The 18,151-nt window shown below is 59.1% G+C and overlaps 3 protein-coding genes across 4 annotated transcripts; all 3 read right to left on the bottom strand.

Annotated features, from left to right (window-relative positions):
- Positions 1-2,456: 2,456 nt before the first annotated feature.
- Positions 2,457-7,386, bottom strand: JDV02_000303 (Ubiquitinyl hydrolase 1). The gene is made up of 6 exons (XM_047981096.1): positions 6,709-7,386; positions 6,257-6,651; positions 4,709-6,147; positions 4,512-4,598; positions 4,348-4,411; positions 2,457-4,178 (listed from the first exon to the last, which is right to left on the bottom strand). Exons 3-6 carry the CDS (start codon positions 5,900-5,902, stop codon positions 2,935-2,937), a joined length of 2,589 nt encoding a protein of 862 aa, XP_047837054.1. The 5' UTR covers positions 5,903-6,147; positions 6,257-6,651; positions 6,709-7,386; the 3' UTR covers positions 2,457-2,934.
- Positions 7,387-11,745: 4,359 nt separating this feature from the next.
- JDV02_000302 (uncharacterized protein) lies at positions 11,746-13,848 on the bottom strand. 2 transcript variants are annotated; one of them, XM_047981094.1, is made up of 3 exons: positions 13,644-13,848; positions 13,363-13,582; positions 11,746-13,294 (listed from the first exon to the last, which is right to left on the bottom strand). In XM_047981094.1, the coding sequence occupies exons 1-3, from the start codon at positions 13,682-13,684 to the stop codon at positions 12,086-12,088; spliced, it is 1,470 nt and encodes a 489-aa protein (XP_047837052.1). In that variant the 5' UTR covers positions 13,685-13,848; the 3' UTR covers positions 11,746-12,085. The 2 variants fall into 2 exon arrangements, with proteins under 2 accessions (XP_047837052.1, XP_047837053.1); XM_047981095.1 differs by having other exon boundaries at positions 13,363-13,848.
- A 363-nt stretch (positions 13,849-14,211) lies between these two features.
- JDV02_000301 (uncharacterized protein) lies at positions 14,212-16,531 on the bottom strand. Its single transcript, XM_047981093.1, has 4 exons — positions 15,854-16,531; positions 15,669-15,782; positions 15,036-15,610; positions 14,212-14,971 (listed from the first exon to the last, which is right to left on the bottom strand). The coding sequence occupies exons 1-4, from the start codon at positions 16,248-16,250 to the stop codon at positions 14,474-14,476; spliced, it is 1,584 nt and encodes a 527-aa protein (XP_047837051.1). The 5' UTR covers positions 16,251-16,531; the 3' UTR covers positions 14,212-14,473.
- Positions 16,532-18,151: the final 1,620 nt, after the last annotated feature.

The raw sequence follows: 18,151 nt of genomic DNA, 5'->3' as shown, positions 1-18,151 counted from the left end.
GCGACACTTTGATAGCCACTTGGCCCCTGATTTTGAAAGCCACCTGCTGGATGCCCGCGAGATTGGCCAAATGCGGATCTTTTCGGGCCCATTGCCGCAGGTGCTCCGGCCTTTACTTTGAAAAAAGAGTTTGGTTACAATATACCCTTTCGTCGTCGTCGTCGTTGTCTTCATGGCAAAACTTCCTCATCCCATGACCGCAGTAGATGAAAGCTAGAGATAGGACAACGCTAGTTGCGGCCAGTGACCTCGCAAGTCAAACACGCGCTTCGGGATTTAGATGCAACGTCATCGGGACGGCTCATCATCTCGTCGCGGGCGGGCGAAAGTGGTCTGGGCTAGACACGGAAGATGAACTCTATAAATTGAAGCGCCGCCCTCCGAGATTCTCGCGTTTCGAGTTGGAAGTCTGGAGTCTTGATGCTATATCTTCTGCCCCCATCGCTGGTCGTCTCATGGGAGCTGCTGCTGCTGCCGGCGGTGGCGCATGAAGGAGCATCGCCTTTAATTGAAGTCGACTAAGCCTAGCACCTTAATCCAGCTCGCGCGTCGAGGGATATATGTCTGGTAAGTAGCGCACGAATAACGAAATGTGCGAGGGGGGAAGAGAAACGTTGAAGGACGCGGCTCATGATGGTTGGCGGCGTGGCGTTGCCACGTAGCTACGAAGTAGTTAGATCATGAACACAGGCATCACATAGGGATGCATCTGCATGCCTTGGTCTGTGACCGCTTCACACCTGCTGCACTGACTGCCCGCTGCACTGACTGTTTGCTATACTGACTATCCGTACCTACCTGCTATATTAATTGCCTACTGGATTGACTGCTATATTGATTGCTAGACTGACTACTAGATTGACTACATGCGCTCTGGCCGTTGAGGCATTGGGCAGGATGTACGTATCCTCGATGGGCTGGCTGTGCTGACGGGGAGCTTAGGCGGCGAATCCTAGCGAGGGGCAAACTTTACCCCCCCCCCCAGCCTCACGTTTCAAGCATAATAAAACTGGCAAGCCTATATACGTCAAACAACAAGATGTCAAGTTACACTATGCATGCTAGGACTTGAATTTAGCAGCAGGAACTGCCGAGGCCCATAACCTACAGCCTCCTTACGAGCTAAGATTTCTTTCTTTCTTTTTTTTCCCTAAGAGTCTTTAACTCTTATCTTTAGAGGCTAATGAGGTTACTGCGTATACGAACAAGACCAGCCTTACCCTCTTCCCCACTTCACCACCCAACTGTTCCAAGACCAATATATTCATAGTTTAACATATATATACATATATTGACATCAATCTATATACATCCTATATACTTCATAGACACCCATATATACTATATCTACATCATCATATCCGCAGCTCTAGCCCCTATCGCCAAACGTGGAGACATGGGGCGAGAAGCCAGTTGACCCCCCCCCCCCCCGGTACTTGACTATCGTAGGTTAGTACGCGCACCGCCGCCCTCGGTCGCGCATGTACATCACTTGCGCACCCTCACTCACTCACGCACATGGCAGTATTTGATACTACGTGCATTCAAAGCTTCACCTAAACATCTATGGATGCATGCGGGCAGCTACTATCCCCTATTGCCAATCGTCATGTGCTACGACACGGCTGACTCTCCTTGCCCTTACCTGTCAGCCTACCTGCCTAGTATTGTTCTGTGAACATGGGCATGTAGGTGCAGAAATGCCTATTGCATTTCGAGACCCCGATCGACCCCGACCTCGCTTATGTTCCCTTCCGTCATCACTATAATCACTATACTAATTCCCACACGCAGTATACATACGTACGTAGCTCACCTCAAGCTCATCCATCCATCCATCAAGCCCTCAGACACCAAATCAACCACTCCCCGTTTCAAAACCGAGTGCTCCATACTGACCACTCCTCTCCCCTCCTCTCCCCGCTCGACTCCCCTTCTCCCCACAGGCGTTTCAGAAGACCCTGCCCAGGACGGCCACCCCGCCGCCGCCGTTGGCAACAAAAGGTGCAAAAAAATTGGGAAAAGAAAAAAAAAACTACAGTGAGACTTTTGGTGCCGGCATTGCGCGTGCGTGCGTGCGGGGGGGCACACACATCTCGGCGCTAGGCAACCCGGGATGTATCACTCCATGTCATCATGCCCGCCAGGCCCCCGCCGCCGCCGCGACCGCGACCGCGGATTCCATCCCGTCCCGTCCCGTCCGTCGCCGCCCGCCCGCCTACTGCAGCGTGTCATGGAGAGAGTACTCAGTCTTGGCAGTACTAGCATTAGCGCGCCAAAACGTGGCATTGCATGAGATCGACTCCACGCGACCAATCCTCCTCCAACTCTGACCTTGCCTTTTTTTTCTCCTCTTCCTGCTTGGGTTTTCATGTTTTCTGGCCTTGTGCCTTGCTCTCTGGTCTTGTTTCAGTTTCAAGATAAATCAAAATAAAATTGAGATGAGAAATACACACCCTTTCTGAAACTCCACCACCACCGCCAATGCCTCACAACCGCACCTCATCGCCCCCCGTGCACAAAGTGAGTAAGAATGGACTCAATTGAAACATGACTGCCGTGGTCTCCAACTGTGCAACCAGTCGGCGCCGCCAGCCGGCGAGACGGCCGCCGCCCTAATGCACAGCCAACACCAAAGTCACGGGTCTCAACGGCCAATGCGAACCTATGCAATGCTACGTCTCAAGACACGCCCGCCAAAAACGCCAGTGCTATGGGTAAGCATCCCCTCCGTCGTCCTCGGTCTGGTTCCCCAGCAAACATCACGCCCGACCATCGACCCGATCGACATACGAAACCCACCGACATGGCCTCATGCCTCATTAGCCCCTGTGTGCCATCCCCGCAAGCATCATGACAAGAAACCGCCCTTCACTTCCGCGCGTGATATTGTGTTCCGCGACGCCCCGTACGGCGCCGTGCCCTCTGCCAACCTCACTCCCTCTCCCGCTTGCCCTTCTTCTTGGTTGTCCGTGCCTCGCCCTCGTCCTCCGGACTCCATTCCTCCGGGTGAAAGTCCGGGTTACCGTAGTGCGCCCGGTTCCACACGCTGTTCTTGAACGTGCTCGTCTTGACCTGGAAGCTCGATTCCCGGAACCCGCTGTTGGACTCGTCGTATTCGAGCTGCACGGGACTGAACCGTATCGGGTACCCTGCCGACGCTGCGAGCCCGCCCGGTACCAGGGACGGCCGTTTGTGGTCCATGGACAGGCAGCCCGGCATCATCGGCGGGCTCGGCCCAACGGGCGACGTCGGCGATGACGGCGTCGGGGGTTGCGCCGTAATTGCCGGTGGCTGCGCCGCCTGGGACACCTGCATCCGCACGTCGTCCGCGAACGGCGACGCCCACGGGCTCTGCTGCGGCCCCGGCGAGAAGGCCGACTCCACGGGACTCGAAGTCGACGGCGTCGGCATCGGCATTGACATGGAAGACATGCCCGAGACGTCCGAGAACCCGGGAATCATGGCCAAGGCGCCAAAGTCGAGCGTCGAAAAGGCCCCGAGGCTGGCATTGTTGCTGGCGATGTGTGCGTCATGCGACATGCTGGACATGCGATTGACCGTGACCGGCGTCGGGTTTTCTGGCGCACGATACAGGATGTCGTAGTGGTCCGGCCGGTATAAGAGGTACACGGCAGGCGCACCCGGCAGCAAGCCCTGACCCCCCTCGTCGCCGTCGTCGGTGAAGCGATGCGTGTTCACATGGCTGCCCGGGCTCCGGTCGAGGTAGGCAATCTCGAGGGCGATGCCGGCGGGCTTGAGCAGGACGTTGACGAGGGCGACGATGCCGAGGTGCTCGATCTCGCGGTTGATAGGTTCGACAGACTGGCTGCAGTAGGCCTGGACCCCCTGGCCGTCCGGCACAAAGGGGTCGTAGGTGGCGGCGTTGGCCTTGAGGTAGGTGGCGGCCAGGAGGCGCAGGTAGTAGATGAGGCTGCCCTCGACCGAGGTGTCGTTCCAGCGCTGCAGTAGCATGGCGTGAGCGACGGCCGGTTCGGCGAGGCTGGCGGCCAAGTCGCGCACAAGGCCCAGCATCTCGTCGGCCCAGTCCTCATAGTAGCTGTAGCCGCCAACGGTGGAGAGCATGTGGTTAAGACTCATGAGGCGGGCCACCTCACCCTCCATCCTATCCTGGTCGCCGGCCTCGACGAGCTTCTCAAGGTATGAGAAGCCAATGGCTGGAGTCGTATGTTAGTAAAGCACGGCAAGCGGGAGATGTGACAATTCAGACGGGGGGTTGCCGCGTCGCGTCGCCCTGCGCAACACGTGGGCAGCAGGGGGGTCGCGGCGGTGTGGTCGTAATACGGAGCGACGACATTGGCCGCCAGATGGAACAGGAGAACGCACCTCGCCAGCCACAGTTGCCATCGCCTTGGATTGGCCGGTAGTGCGAATATGTCTGGGGTAGTGCCTGGCAGGCGCGTCAGCGGGCGGTGTCACGGAGAATGAACGGGCGGGCAGGCGGAGAGCATGGTGGAGGTTGCTGTCGGTAGAATGACGGAGCGACTCACCACCGTCTTGTCGACATAGACGGCATCGGCCTTGGCGTACTCGTGTGTGATTGCGTCGCTGGGCGTCTTGTCGCCGACGAGAGGACCCTGCTTGCAGTCGGTCAGCGGTCGGGCTGTATCGTCGTGGGAACAGCCAGGGGCAAGAGCCTCGCATTGAGGCGACACGTGGAACGGGGCAGAGCCGTGTGGTGTTTTACCTCGAGGACTGGCTGATAGTCCTTTGCGGCCTCTTGCTGCGCGGCCAGTCCGTGGCTGCCCTGGTCGTCCATGGCCACGGCGCCGTAGAAGGGCTGCGGCGGGGGGTGCTGACGATGGTGGTTGTACTGATGTTGAGGCTGGTGAAGCTGGGGCTGGTTCTGGTGTTGAAGCTGATGCTGGTGCTGATGCTGATGCTGATGCTGATGTTGATGCTGATGCTGGTTCTGCTGCTGTGGATGATGGCGGCGGTGATGGTGGTGGTGGCGGCGATGCTGGGCGTGAGGTTGACGCTGAGAATGGTGGGTCTGACGTTGGTGATGTAGCTGCGGGAGCTGAGCGTGGAGCTGGTCGGGCAGCTGGAGCTGAGGATGCTGCGCGTGGGCGAGCGTGTGCGAGTGCGCGAAGAGCGGCTGGTGGGCGTGATGGGGCTGCTGCTGGTGAGTGTGATGGGGTTGATGGTGGTGGCTCAGGTGCAGGTGGTGAGGATGAGAGCTCGATGCGGCGACGGACGGGCTGGAGCCGCTATCGCTGATGGAGCGGGAGCTGGGGCAGCCCGTGCCGTCGCTATGGTTGCTCGCAGCAGCGCCCTGGCCGGAGCTGGACGTGTGGTGGTGGTGGAGGTGGGGGGGGATGACGGGGGCTGTATCAGAACCTGGAGGGGCGACGGCAGCGGCAGGGCAGGTGGTGCTGGTGCTTGTGCTGCTGCCGGGCGTGCTGCAGGTGGTGCTGTCGTCAGGGCTGGCGCCGGCGCGTGGTGGCGGGTAGCGCAGCAGGTGGAGGTCCGTGTGGTGGCCAACAGCTCCAGCTGCCGCTCCCGTTCCCGCTCCCGCTCCCGCACCCACCTCGTTGCCTACTGGGGCAGCTGCTCCGACTCCAGCTCTCGGTCCCGGCGCTGCTGCTGCTGCTGCTGCTGCTGCTGCTGCTGCTGCTGCTGCTGCGGTTGTTGGTGCCGGTGTAAACGAAGATGCTGACGCTGACGCAGGGCGAGCCGACGTCACCGCTCCTCGGCCACGAATATCTCGAGCGCGTCTCGCGGGAGGTGCAGGCACGGGCACGGGGGCCGATTGCGTCGCCGGCGGTGCTTGCGGCGGGGGCGGGGGCGGGATGCGAAAGCCCAGGGCGAGGCCATACGGCGACGCCGCGAAGCACGACGACGATGGAGGCCCGAACAGCGCGGTGTGAGGCTGGAACATGCCTGCCTCTGGCGGTTCTTTCCGTGCTCCGCTGGGCCGGATGCCGTCGTCAACGAGCGAGCGAGCCTTTGCGGTCGTTTGTTGAATTAGTCGAGAAGGGGCTCTCTCGTTGACGAGGAAGGAGGAGGGAGATTGGTCTGGCGGCGACGAAAGAGCGGGCAGCAGGCACACCCGAAGGAGCCCTCGGGAGAAATGAGCAACGCAAGGCAAGGCAAGGAAATGCCAGCCGAACAGGCCCCCGTCGTCTGTGTCGGCGCTGCAGGTGAGCTGCTGATGCGGGCACTGATGGGGTGGATGGGGATCAAAGCCTCGCTGCCTCTACTGACGGCAGTAGTAGTAGCAGCAGCAACATACCTGGAAACAAAGGTGAGACCTGGACGCTAGCAGGGGGAGCTTCAGTCCAATGCTGAAAAGCTCCCTCCAAAGATGTAACAACAAATCGACGAAAGGACGGTGTGTGGAGCAAGGCGAACGGATGGAACACGAGCAGAGAGACGCTGCGACCGATCCCTGCCGTGTTTCCCCGGAGAGCAGCCTAGGTGCCGTACCGTGGATGGCGTGGGTACTCAATCGTTCCAAAAGGCTCTAGTAACTTATCCGCTGGCCGGGGACCTTGCTTTCTTTCAAGCTTCCTAGTGATATACCGAGCGTTGCGCTAATAAATCTAACTTTTTTTTCTCGTTATCGGTGCGGGGGCGGGCCGTCCCCGGGGAGATGAGAGGCAGATAGATTGCCGCTGACGGTTCGCTCTGTGCGTCTGTTGTTGGCAACATACTGTAGAAGGAGGGAGTCAGAAGAATAGGTACCTAGCACACCCGACTCTCGTCACGCACGGCGGTGGCGACGGCGGCCAGCCAGCGAGACGCCGGAGTAGTGACGTGACGGGACAGGACGTGACGTGACGTGACGTGAGCCGACGCGAGCTGAGGGCGGCGGCGGCGACGGTGGTGGTGGTAGTGGTGGTGGTGGTGGTGGTGGTGAGGGTGGTGAGGGTGGTGAGGGTGGTGGTGAGGGTGGTGGTGCGTCCCAAGCGGCTGGAACAGCAGCAGCCGTAGCGGTAGCTGAAGCAGCAGCAGTAGTAGTAGCAGCAGCAGCAGCAGGGCTGGGTTTCACTTGGTGACGAGAGGCGACTGATGCACGAGACGAGACCGTGACGACGATATCGGACCGGACCGCACCGCACCGCAGCGTCGAGCACGATTTTGTATTTGATATCCCTCGCACAGTCAGCTCGACGGCCGCTGGGCCGGGCTATCGATATTGGGTCGGGGAGGGAAGCCGTGCGCACACGTCTGCTCAGACACCCATTTTCCAGATGAACAGGGTGGACACGAGTAGTTGTCAGCTTGGCTTCGACAGGCCGAGAAGAGGAGAATCGCGTACTAAGACGACGATGATGATGACGATAGTTGGGAGCCGCCGAAGACGCAATCCTCGGCGTGACTGGGGAATAAGGAGAACAGGAGGGCGTGAGAGGAAAAGGCAGAGAGGAGCAATGACTAGTAAAAGTAAAAGAGAAAGAAAAAAAGCCAAACACCTCCTTCGTGTATGCGCAAAGCCTATTGAACCTCTCTCTTCTACCAATACTGGACGGGGTGAGCTTCTCCCGCAACGCACGGCCTATACAAAGTGCGTATGGATGTGTGTGTGTGTACGTAGTAGCGGCGCACAGAAGGCGTCCGGCCGCAGCCCCAATTGGGCCCCTCCCCTCCCTCCCCTCTCGTCACCCCTTGCCGTCCATGGGGTAAGGCAAGCATGTCATGTCAATGGGGCGGGCGAGCGGGCGGGCGAGCGGGCGGTCATGTATGCTGCACGTAAGGATGGCGTCGTCGCATGTATATCGCCCCGTCGTTGTCGTGGCTTGACTGCCATCAGGCGCGGGCGTTGTTGGAATGGATTTGATAGCGTCACTCTGCCTGCTTAATTGCCGGCTGGCTTCCAAGCAAAGAAACAAAACAAAACAAAAAAACAAAACAAAAAAAACGGCCTGCGTTGGATGATTGCCAGCCAGCCTTTTTTTCTTCCCCCTCTGCTCTGTCTGTGTTGCGTGTGCTGCACGATCTACGACTTGTTGCCTGCAATGCATCCGCCCAGACCGTGTAAGTTGACCGGGGCCATGGTGCCACACCAAAGACGACAACGACACAGACACAGACGCACACCTCACCCGCGCGATTCTGTTTCCTGTCCCTCTCCGTCCCTCTTTCCTTTTTATCCTCGGTTTCGCTTTCTTTGCTCTCAATCCCTACCAAATGCCAGCCAAGCACCACCTCGCACCACACTGGTTCCGTGCACTTTGAACGGATAAGTACGTAAATACCTACGGATTACGTACTGTAGCTCCCCGCAATTGCGTACCCAAGCTACGTAGAAAGATGCCCAAAATACCCGCGTAAAGTGCCCGCCCCTTGCCTCCTCCTCCTCCTCCATTGCCGAATCGCTCGCCCCCCCGTTGCAGACTCCTCCGGACCCAGACCCAACATCCACACCACCACCACCGCCGCCGCCGCCCTCATGCAGGGCTCAAGGCCCGGCCCAACCAACAATCATCAACCGAGCTCTTCCTACGTATGTACGTAAGTGAACGCGGGCCCTCCCGCTGCTACTACTGCCGCCGCCGCTCCTGTTGCTGCCTCTGCGCCCCGGTCCGCGGACGCACTGACTACCCCCGGACGCGAGTGAACGGCGACCGTCTTCCATTCCCTGGGCTGCCTGCCATCCACGCAGCGTCGTCTCAACACCGCAGCTCTCCCCAACACTTACCTATCAAGTACGTACGTCCGTGAGCCGGCTGCGGGAACATGACGGGTCTCTCTACCTTACTTAGTGCTGCCACTAACTCTAGACGTGTCAGACCGCGACCGAGACGACGGGTGACGGCATGGCAGGCCCGTTTTCTTGCGTACGCACGCATCATGTATGTCTCAACGACACGCATCTGGCGCCTCCACGTCTGTCTCGCAGGCCCCCCGGAGCTTTGCCTTTGGCTCCTCGTTTTGTTTGCCGTTTCATTCATCCCATCTTGCCCGTCCCCGTCCCCTCTCCCTTCCCCTCCCCCCTCTCCTCCGACTGCCCCCCCGGCTCTCTCCTTCGCGCTGCTGCCGAGACCGCGTGCCACCGATCGGGCCCTGGGCACGGCCCTCGGTGGGCGGCGAGCAAAGACCCGTGTGAGAGCCAAGGGCGACGATATCCGGGTGGAAAGGCAGAAGGGGTGCAGTACAAACTACCAGACGTGGCACAAGCACAACCATAGCACGAGACATGAAGTCACGATTCGCCTTCTCTCAGTCCATGCACCGGGCCTCTGCCTCCTTCCTGCATTCTTCCTTCACAGCCGGCCGGTACCCGCGCCAAGGGGCCCTCGCGGCGGTGACACTGCATTCTCTCCCTCCACCGTCCATCCGTCCCTCCCCCTCTTCGTGCAACACCAGACTGCCCATCGTACGTGCGTGCCTCTGTCTCACCTGCTCCCGCTCCCCTCTCTTCCTCTCCCTCCCTCTCTCTGCATCGCTGCCGTCAACGAGTGGTGAGACCGCGCGGGCTGGACTGGACTGGTGCGAGGGGAGGGGGGAGACCGCCCACCCCCTTAACGGCGATGCAGCGGACCGCGCACGACCCACGGCGGGCACGTATTGACGACACGGCCTGCCTGGACGGCCGGCGCGTTGCGTCGTCCGTTTTGCCCCGTGCGATAGCATCGATGTTCCTCGGCCAGTCTGCGAAAGAGGGTCCGTAGATGTCACGATGAAGGCGTGCCTCGGCGGGGGTGGGAACGGCCGTGGCACGTCGAAGTTGGCGCCGGCCAAGGCATGACTAGCTATGCTATGATGCAAACCCAATCTTCAGGTTATTTCCGCGGCGGCTCACCTCGTCGCAGCAGTTTTGACTCCATACGAAGCGATCTGCGACCACTCATGCCACCTCGTACGGCTGGATCCCGTTTTACTTTCACGCAAAGGCGGTTGTTTGCCTCACACTGCCGTACGCCAAGGGCCCCCTCACTTTCTCATGCCGTACCTCTCGTCCAAAGAGCCTCGCAGAACCACATGTAACCCCCTTTTCCTCTCGCTTCGGCGCGGATGCCCACTCACTCACCCCCCTTTCTAACAAAGAAGGACGCTCCTCCTCATCAGTGCCGCCGCAAACCCCAATCTCGAAACGGCTTCTCGGCCGCGACTCTAGCTCGCCCACCGCCCCCGGGGGCCCCCTTTTGGTTTCTTTTTTTCATTTTTGCCTCTTGTGCGACATGCAGACGGCACTCGTCAGGGGGCTTGGGAGCGCGCACAACCAACGGCCATGCCTGTTTCCTCCGAAAGGAGTGAATGATGTTGACGTTGGCTCTTTACCGGCAGCAACGCCAAGTCAAGCAGTCGCGTCATTCTGTGTAGGATGTGGTAACGTGGTGTTGCGATGGCGGGAATTCGTCAGCGTGACGCCCCAAGGATCTGGCCACAGAGGTCCAACAACAGCTGACAAGAGAGACGGAGATGAAAAGCGCCTCCTTGGCCTAAAACCCCTGGCTCCATGCGTTGACCTCGCTCAAATCCAAGCCTGCGGTCAACGTTTCGAAACTACAACCAATCGACCTCTTGTCCGGTGTACATCCGGCTAGTCCTCGGGGTTCCAACGACCAAGCGCGTCTCCTAATGCCAGCGTAAAGACACTCGACCATAGCCGATTCATGTCATGCTTCACCAACTTCGTCCCAGCCCTCTTAGCTCTATCTAGCACCTTTCCTCGTCACACACGTCCCTCGGCTACCCGCATGTCCTCACCTCCTCGTGTCCAGCGACGCGCCTATCGCCGCGGCGTCGTCACCACCACCCTCCAAACTCTTCTTTTACCTCCCAAGCCTCCCTCGCTCGCTCTCTCCGTGCCCGCCGCCGCCGCCGCCGCCATAACCCTCTTTGGTCCATCTCATGGGCGGACTGCCTCTCTCACCTCATGAGGTCTAGCCTAGCTCTTGTATAGCTGAGTGTGTGAGCCAGGGACTCTCTTCCAGCTGTCCGAAGGCCTTATCTGGACCTTACTACAAGCTTTCGGTTGAACCCACAAAGCCCAATTGCTCGGACTTGTCTAACCGCCTCACCTCGTTCGTCACCACAACAACACAGACGAGGGGGGAGAGCGGACCGACCGCCTTGGTAATTCCTCACGCCTGAGTGGCTCGGATGCCGTGTTCCATCCTGTGGATATCTATCCATCAACCGGTCCCGCTGCGATGTCACGCAGAGTCGGGCCCAGATGGGAGTCCGATGGTGGAGAGAGAAGAAAGTGGACCAAAGGGACAATCGCAGCGTCCTTCATGAACGTACGTGCCTTGTCTACGTGTACGGCAGCGGCGGCTACGGGTTGAGGCTAGCTACCTGGTCATGCAGTACGCTCATGTTTCGCAGAGGCTCCCTCTTGAGTCAGAGAAAACGGCGAGCGCGGGTGCCTCCTCTCCCCCTATCTAGTGAATACGAAAGGGACTTGAGTCCATCTTAGCTCGGCATCGATCACCCTGGCTGACTCGGACGAGCCCCGTTTAGGACCTCGGCACACAAACGTCTGAGGGAAGAACTCTCCAGTTTGGCACAATCTTCTCTTCTCCTCTCAGACGGCCTTGCGGCGGTTGTCTCTTTGCCCCCCCCCCTTTTTCTCCTCGCCGGCGCCTATCCGACGTCCGCCTTCTTCTCGTCCGCCGTTCCACTCCGTTCCACTCGCTTGCTTCGCCAAGTGCCGTGCAACACAACACACTCGGGCCCCGACGGCGGCTTGCCATCCTTACAGGACACTTGCTCTGCAGCCGCGGTAAGACGTACGTATTGCATTCGCTTGGGCCATTATTTGCTTCCGTGGTGTTTTATTATGCTATCTCTTGAGCGACAACGTGCATCAACGCCGTCCTCTCTTTAATACTTCCTTCGGGGGTCATGCGGGTACTGGCCGCGCCAATTCATCAGCTTCGTTACATCACGGCAAAGTGGCTCGACTTCAACGGACCGCCGGGCGCAGGTAGCCGGCCACTCTGTCCAGTCAACGCCAACGCCGCGGCTCGGATAACGCGGACTCGTTACAACGCCGCGATATCAGGTGTGGGGCCGGCGGGTGCATGCAAAGGCACCTTGGTGGCCGATGACAACCGCCCGGGACGTCTCGCGAAAGCAACGCTCGATTGCGTCGCCGACGGTGACGGCTCGTCTACACGAGGTGCGCCATGCCCCTACCTTTCCTGGCCCGTTGGGTTTCTCGAATCCGCGCTGCCTTTCGCATTGACAGGCCTTGGGCCGCCTCCAAGCTGTTTTCCTCCACCCCCTGATCCATTGCTCTGAAGCCGTCGCCGTCCTTGAAGACGACTCCAAAGAGGTCTTGAATGGACGCACTGAGATTTTGTAGGGCCTCGATACGCTCTGCATCGGCGGCCGACTCCATGATTAGGGTGCCGTCTTGTTGGTTGATGCAGCCCTTGATCTTTTCGTCCACAATGAGGAACCCGATGATGTCCTGGACTTCGGCAGTCGAGACCTCGAGTTGTTCGGCGATCCACGACAGCCGCATTCGCGTGTACGGTGCGATGATCTTGAGAACTGCCTTTGTCCTCATATTGCGAGTGACCTCGTCAATGTTCTCGGCGATGAAGCTGTCGTCGAGGATGCCCTGGTTGCGATGCAGCACCTTTTCGTAGCTGTGTATGTCATCCCGCTGAAACGCATCGACGAGCTCCGTCATGGCCGAGATGCGAGGGTCCGACTTGTATGGTTTGGTCTCTTGCGAGTCAAAGGGGTTGATGTCCGACTTCATGAGCATCGTCGTGAGGAGCAGGTACTTGAGCACCTGGATACGCTGCAGGGAGCCGGCCTCGTCGTAGTTGCGAAACGACTCGAAAAAGTCGCTCTGAGCCGCATGCCAGTTTTCCTCGCTCATATGCATCTTGCCGCCGCATTCACGGATGATGCCCATGACGCGAGGGTGGGGCACCGCCGACTTGACCTCAAGAGCGCGGTTGTAAAGCGTCTTGAGCTGCTTGGTATTCTTGGTCTCGGAAAACATCTGGATTTCGAGGGCATAGATCTCGAGCGAGTACGTGCCCTTGCTGGGGTCATCGGTGCCGTCTGGGCGCTGGCACGCCTTGTGAAGGTCCCGCAGCTTCTTCACGGCGGCGCTGTATTCTTTGCGGTCCAGCAGCAGCTTGGCGAGCTTCAGGTTCGTCTTCAGCCATAACCGCTCGTTGTTGGTGCTCTGGAAGCTCTGCAGGGTGAGAGAGTAGAACCTCTCGATGCTCTGGCCGGCCTGGGTGCTATCGGCGGCCTTTTCGACAAAGTCGAGCATGTTGTTGATGGACTTTTCGGAGTAGTTGCGGGTGACGGCCGACTTGACGTAGGTGAGGAGCTCGGCGTAGTGGTCGGCGGCCTGGGCGGTCAGGTCAGCGGAGCTCGAGTCCAACCGGCGGTTGGGGGGAGGGGGGCCGGCAAGCTTACCTTGTCGTAGCGGCCCTGCTTGAACTCGAGTTTGATGGCCTGCTTCAGTCCCTTGAAGCCCCATTCGCCCTTTTCCTCCTCAAGCGGAGGGATGCCCAGAAACTCGATGACAGCATCGTCCGGGTCCGTGAGCTTCAGCTGCTTGGCATTGTAGTACTTGTTCTCGATGTCGACATCGCCGCTGTCCTGGTCGTCGTCCTCCTCGTACTCAAAGTCATATCTGCCCGCTGTTAGGTCGGGTGGGAGAGCGTCTGGGGGGGCCACCTTGGCCGGCTTCTCACTCCTCGTCGGACTCTTGCATGAAGTCCTCATCGTCCGACATGGCTGCTGCGCCGGGCTCTCGACGCTATCTGTATGTGCGGTTGAATATGCGCGGTCGGTATTTTGAGAATGAGCGAGTCTCTGTGCACGGTGCGTCGGCTTCGTGGTGGTACGTCGCGTGTGGTGAAGTGTTGGGTGGGATGATGATGATGATGGAAGTTGGTGTGCAATGAAGCTGTGGTGGAGCGGAGGCGGGGGAGGCGTCAGTCACTTGCATTCGACGTTGGACGGGTGTTTGCACTGCACTGCCTTATCGATAAGAGCTGCGCAGCTGTGTGGCAGGCGGCGCAGGTACAGGCTCAGCCAGGGGAGGAGGGGCCGCGGCCACTGGAGCAAACGCGGTCCAGCGGGCCCGGGGCTGCGTAAGTTAGTAAGTTAGTTGGTGCAAACGGCCTCACCAGCAGACAAGAGCGTTCAGGATGCCTCCCACATGCATCGTGGGCTGGAAACCGACGCAAGCCTTGTGGCATTGACGGCTGCGAAAAGGCGCAATACAAACGCGTTTGGTGCCAACGGTCAGAATGACGACTCCTTTTGCGTTCTCACCTGCTCTACTACTACGTCCAAAGTGTACGAAGTACATGGGCGTGATCCACCCTAACCGTCTCTCTGCTTGCTCTCCGGCGCGCGTCCGCCGTGAACTGTGAGCCTGTGATGCGTTCAATATACGTAACATCATCCAGGTAAGAAGCTGTCTATACAAAGTCACAACAAACCCCCAACCAACAATCGTCATGGATCATAAACTCCCTGCAAACATAATACAACCAATAAATTACCGTCCCGGTCATCACAGCGGCGCCTGCGCAAAGCCTGCCGGGATCCTAAACGCAAAGACGGCCACCAGCACGAGCACGGAGCATATTGCCGTCACCAGGTACGGCAGCCCCAGCCACGGCTCTCCGAGCTCCATGCCGCGGCTCATCAGCCAGCCCAGCGCCGGCGCGCCGACGAGCCCCATGAGCGTCTCCATGGTGGAGATGGTGGTGTTGAGCGTCGCCACCGTGTGCGGCTCGACGACGGCATTGAGCAGCGCCCGGCAGAGCACCGTGAACCCGATGCCCATGCTGGTGACGATGAGCGACGACACGAGCAGCCACGGAACCGCGGCGAAGGCGAGCATGAACCCGCCTAGCATGACGAGCACGACGGTCACGCGGCTGAGGAACAGGTCCCGGCGTAGAGCGTCGTATCCCCAACGCTTGGTGAGGAAGGACGAGGCGAGCGGCAGGACGATGAGGAGCGCGACAACCGACGCCAGGTTCCCAATGGTCGAGATGAGAGTGGCCTGCGATTCACGCGTCAGCATATCTGCCTGGCTGGAATGACAAAGAGGGCAGGCCCCAACATACCGTTGACCACTTCCAGTTGAAGCGCTTGGTCATGTACTGCAACAGGTTCAACGTCAGGTTGATCTTGACCGGGAAGAAGAGGCCGTATGCCACAATCAACATCATGATGCTCTTGGACGCGAAGATGAAGCGCCAGATGTGACCCATGTCGTTTCTGACGGCAAACCACGTCTGCTGCAGCTTGTTCCTCTTGACGTTGACCGCCTCGTGACGCCGGCCGATGCTCCGACTGCGGCTTCGCGCGTGTCGCTTGCTGTCCGCCATCTGCCGCAGGCGGAGCGTCTCTGGGACCAGAAGAGACGAGAAGGATCCGAGCGCGAGGATGACGAAGCCGAGCCACATGGCGATCCAAGGGTCGATGTTGAGCAGCATCGCCGCAATCGGGTTGATGAGGACGGCGAGCACGAGCGTGAGGGCGTTCAGACGGAAGAAGATGTCGGTGCGCTCCTCGACGGGGACGGCGTCGGCCAGGATCGTCCACACCATGGCGCCGGCCATCTGTCCTCCGCCGCCGATAAGGTAGGCCATGTTACCGTAGAGCATCGCCCAGATGGAGAAGACGTTGGGGAGAAACACTTGACGATTAGCCATGCATGCGGGCCACGCGACCCGGCCGACGGGGCTCACACTTACAAACGATCATGACCCACGCGGTCTGAAGCACGCAACCAAAGAGAGACAAGAAGAGCACGGTTCTCCGTCCATACTTGTCCGCGACGATTCCGTACGGGACCTGTACGAGAAGGGCTGTGTCCCGTCCGTCAGCGCGCACATTCACCGGCGCGACACAAGGAGGTCATGTCAAGGGGGGGGCATACGAATAAGCATCTCGGCGGACGCGGACCAGGACCGCACCATGGCCAAGGTCTGCTGCACGTCCGTGTTCTTGCACCGGTCGTCCTCGACGCGGGGCATGCGCAAGATGTGGTCCGGGTACCGGTCCCGGCAGATGATGTCTTCCATGATTTGCTGCTTCGGCGGCTCCATGATGAAGACGCTGACCTCGATGATGAAGAGGAGGATGGTGCACATGGCCACGACCAGCCGCCGGAACTTTTTGTCTGGCGCGACGTCCGGCGGCAGGTCGGTATTGTGCAGGAGGGGCGTCTCATCGCTGGAAGACGCGGTCTGGTGGCCGTTGTCGTCCATGATATCGTCAGGAGCGTCCCTCTCCACCTCGATTGACGATTCTTCGCGATCCGTCTGGGGGCGCATGGCTGCTGCTGTCCCGAGGCACGGTGCGCAGTTCCGGGTGAAGAGGAGAGGGGGGGAAAGGTTCGTGAGAGAGAACAATGGAAAGGAAGTGAATGAATGGGTGGGTGGGTGCCGATTACTCGTTACAGGCCGTCCTCATAACTACAACATGGCCCGGGCTCACATACATACATGTATCCGTATGTACGAAGCAGTTTAGTAGTTTGTAGGAAGACGAGACCAACAAACGCTACCCTGACCTGCCTGACTCGGAGAGCTGACGACTTGATAACGTCTCCTCGCCGAGAAAGGAAAAGTGACGACGCGGCCTTGATCGGGATGCCCAAGTCTAAGCCGGATGGGGGGCCGGCAAGCCCTGGAATGCAAGTGGCCCAGTGGCTCGGACCTTGGGTAAGGTACCCGGAATTGATCCTGTCAAGCCTGTGCTGCCGCGGCCAACATTAGTATGATGGAGCGTGGACAGCATCAGGACGTGCCACGGATCTGCCATTTCGACGTCCCAGCGCGCGTCCATCTGCCGCGTTGAAAAGGCCCCCGCCGTTCTTACACTATCCCTCGATGGAACATGAATCCCCGCCAGCCAGCAACGTCTCACTCGTCAGCCCTGCGACGTCCAGCAAGACACATGGACGGTGCACTGCTGATGCAACCCCCCAATTGAGGGTGATGCGTGCGATGCGATGCGATGCCACGCGCGGCGCCACGCAAGCTACGGCCCGTTGCTGCTCTGATCGTCGGGCACTATCGAGTCGGCTTGCACCCCATCGCTGGCTTGACACGCACGCGGCGTAGTTATCGCATCATCCTGCGGCCTGCCCCCCCCCGGGATTTGCCCTGGTAACCCACGCGATTGGGGTACCTTCTCTTTCTTCTCGAACGCGGCGCCTGGCCGGCCGATACGTAATACCAGGACATCAACAAGCTGAGCAAGCCACGGCACATGCAAAACCGCAGCGGGCCACAAGCTGCCACGGCGTGTGCCTTTTCGATGCAACTGCCTAACGCCACTCACGCTGGTGCTCTACTCACAGCCGGCCCGCCCTCAATCATACATTCCCCTTCGCCATTCGATGGCGCTCGGTCTGGTGTTGGGCACCGACCTCTCATCGGAGGGAGGAAGGAGCGAGTCCTCATGATTTCTGTCGAGAGTAGTATCGCTTGGAGCTTCAACTACGTAGATATGCGCCGTCATGCCTGCTGTTTACATTCAAAGAACATTGCGTCGAATAGCATCGGAACAGCCGGGACATTTGTGAAGTCCGGGTGAGCGTTACCTTGCACAGTCTCGAGCCATAAAGCACGAGCAAGAAGATGCTTCTCATGTCTCCTTGCCTAGCCTCCACGTACATCCTGTCCGATCCTACGAGCTGCCACGTGAACCCTACATATACCAAGGCCTGACTTGCCCACTAACGAGGTTGCCTCATGAGGGGCGCCGCTCGGTGCTGCCCCTGGTGCCATGTCGTGGCTCTGGGCCGGCGGCATGTTATCGTGTTGAGGTAGACGTGGATCAGTCCTTGATTACGGACGGGATTGGAAAGTCGTCGCGGCGCGGTCTTCATGTTGTGGAGTTGGAAATCCTGTAAATAAGCTCATAGGTGTGGGTCATTTGTTGACTGCGCTGTCTTGAAATGTGAATGTGTTCCTCGACACTGTCGCGGGACCTGTGCTCTGTACCCGGCAGAGTTGTGCTGTTGAGCGAACATCGCGATTGAGCGCGGGCCACTGCGCTGCGGTGGGCGAGTTGTTGCACTGGTGTTTCTGTGAGACTGGCTTAGTTTGCGAAGAGTTTTGTGCTGGGAAATGGAGCTTGGGGAAGTCGCTCAATTTGCACCTTCCTCGGGTCGTAAGTTGAGGATCTTGATGACAGGTCGCCCCAGTCGTGGGCATCATCGCCATCT

This window comes from Purpureocillium takamizusanense, chromosome 1 (assembly GCF_022605165.1).
Source record: "Purpureocillium takamizusanense chromosome 1, complete sequence".
In the NCBI taxonomy this organism is placed as follows: domain Eukaryota; kingdom Fungi; phylum Ascomycota; class Sordariomycetes; order Hypocreales; family Ophiocordycipitaceae; genus Purpureocillium; species Purpureocillium takamizusanense.
The sequence above is the reverse complement of the archived record's forward strand: the minus strand, read 5'-3'. Positions and strand labels throughout refer to the sequence as shown.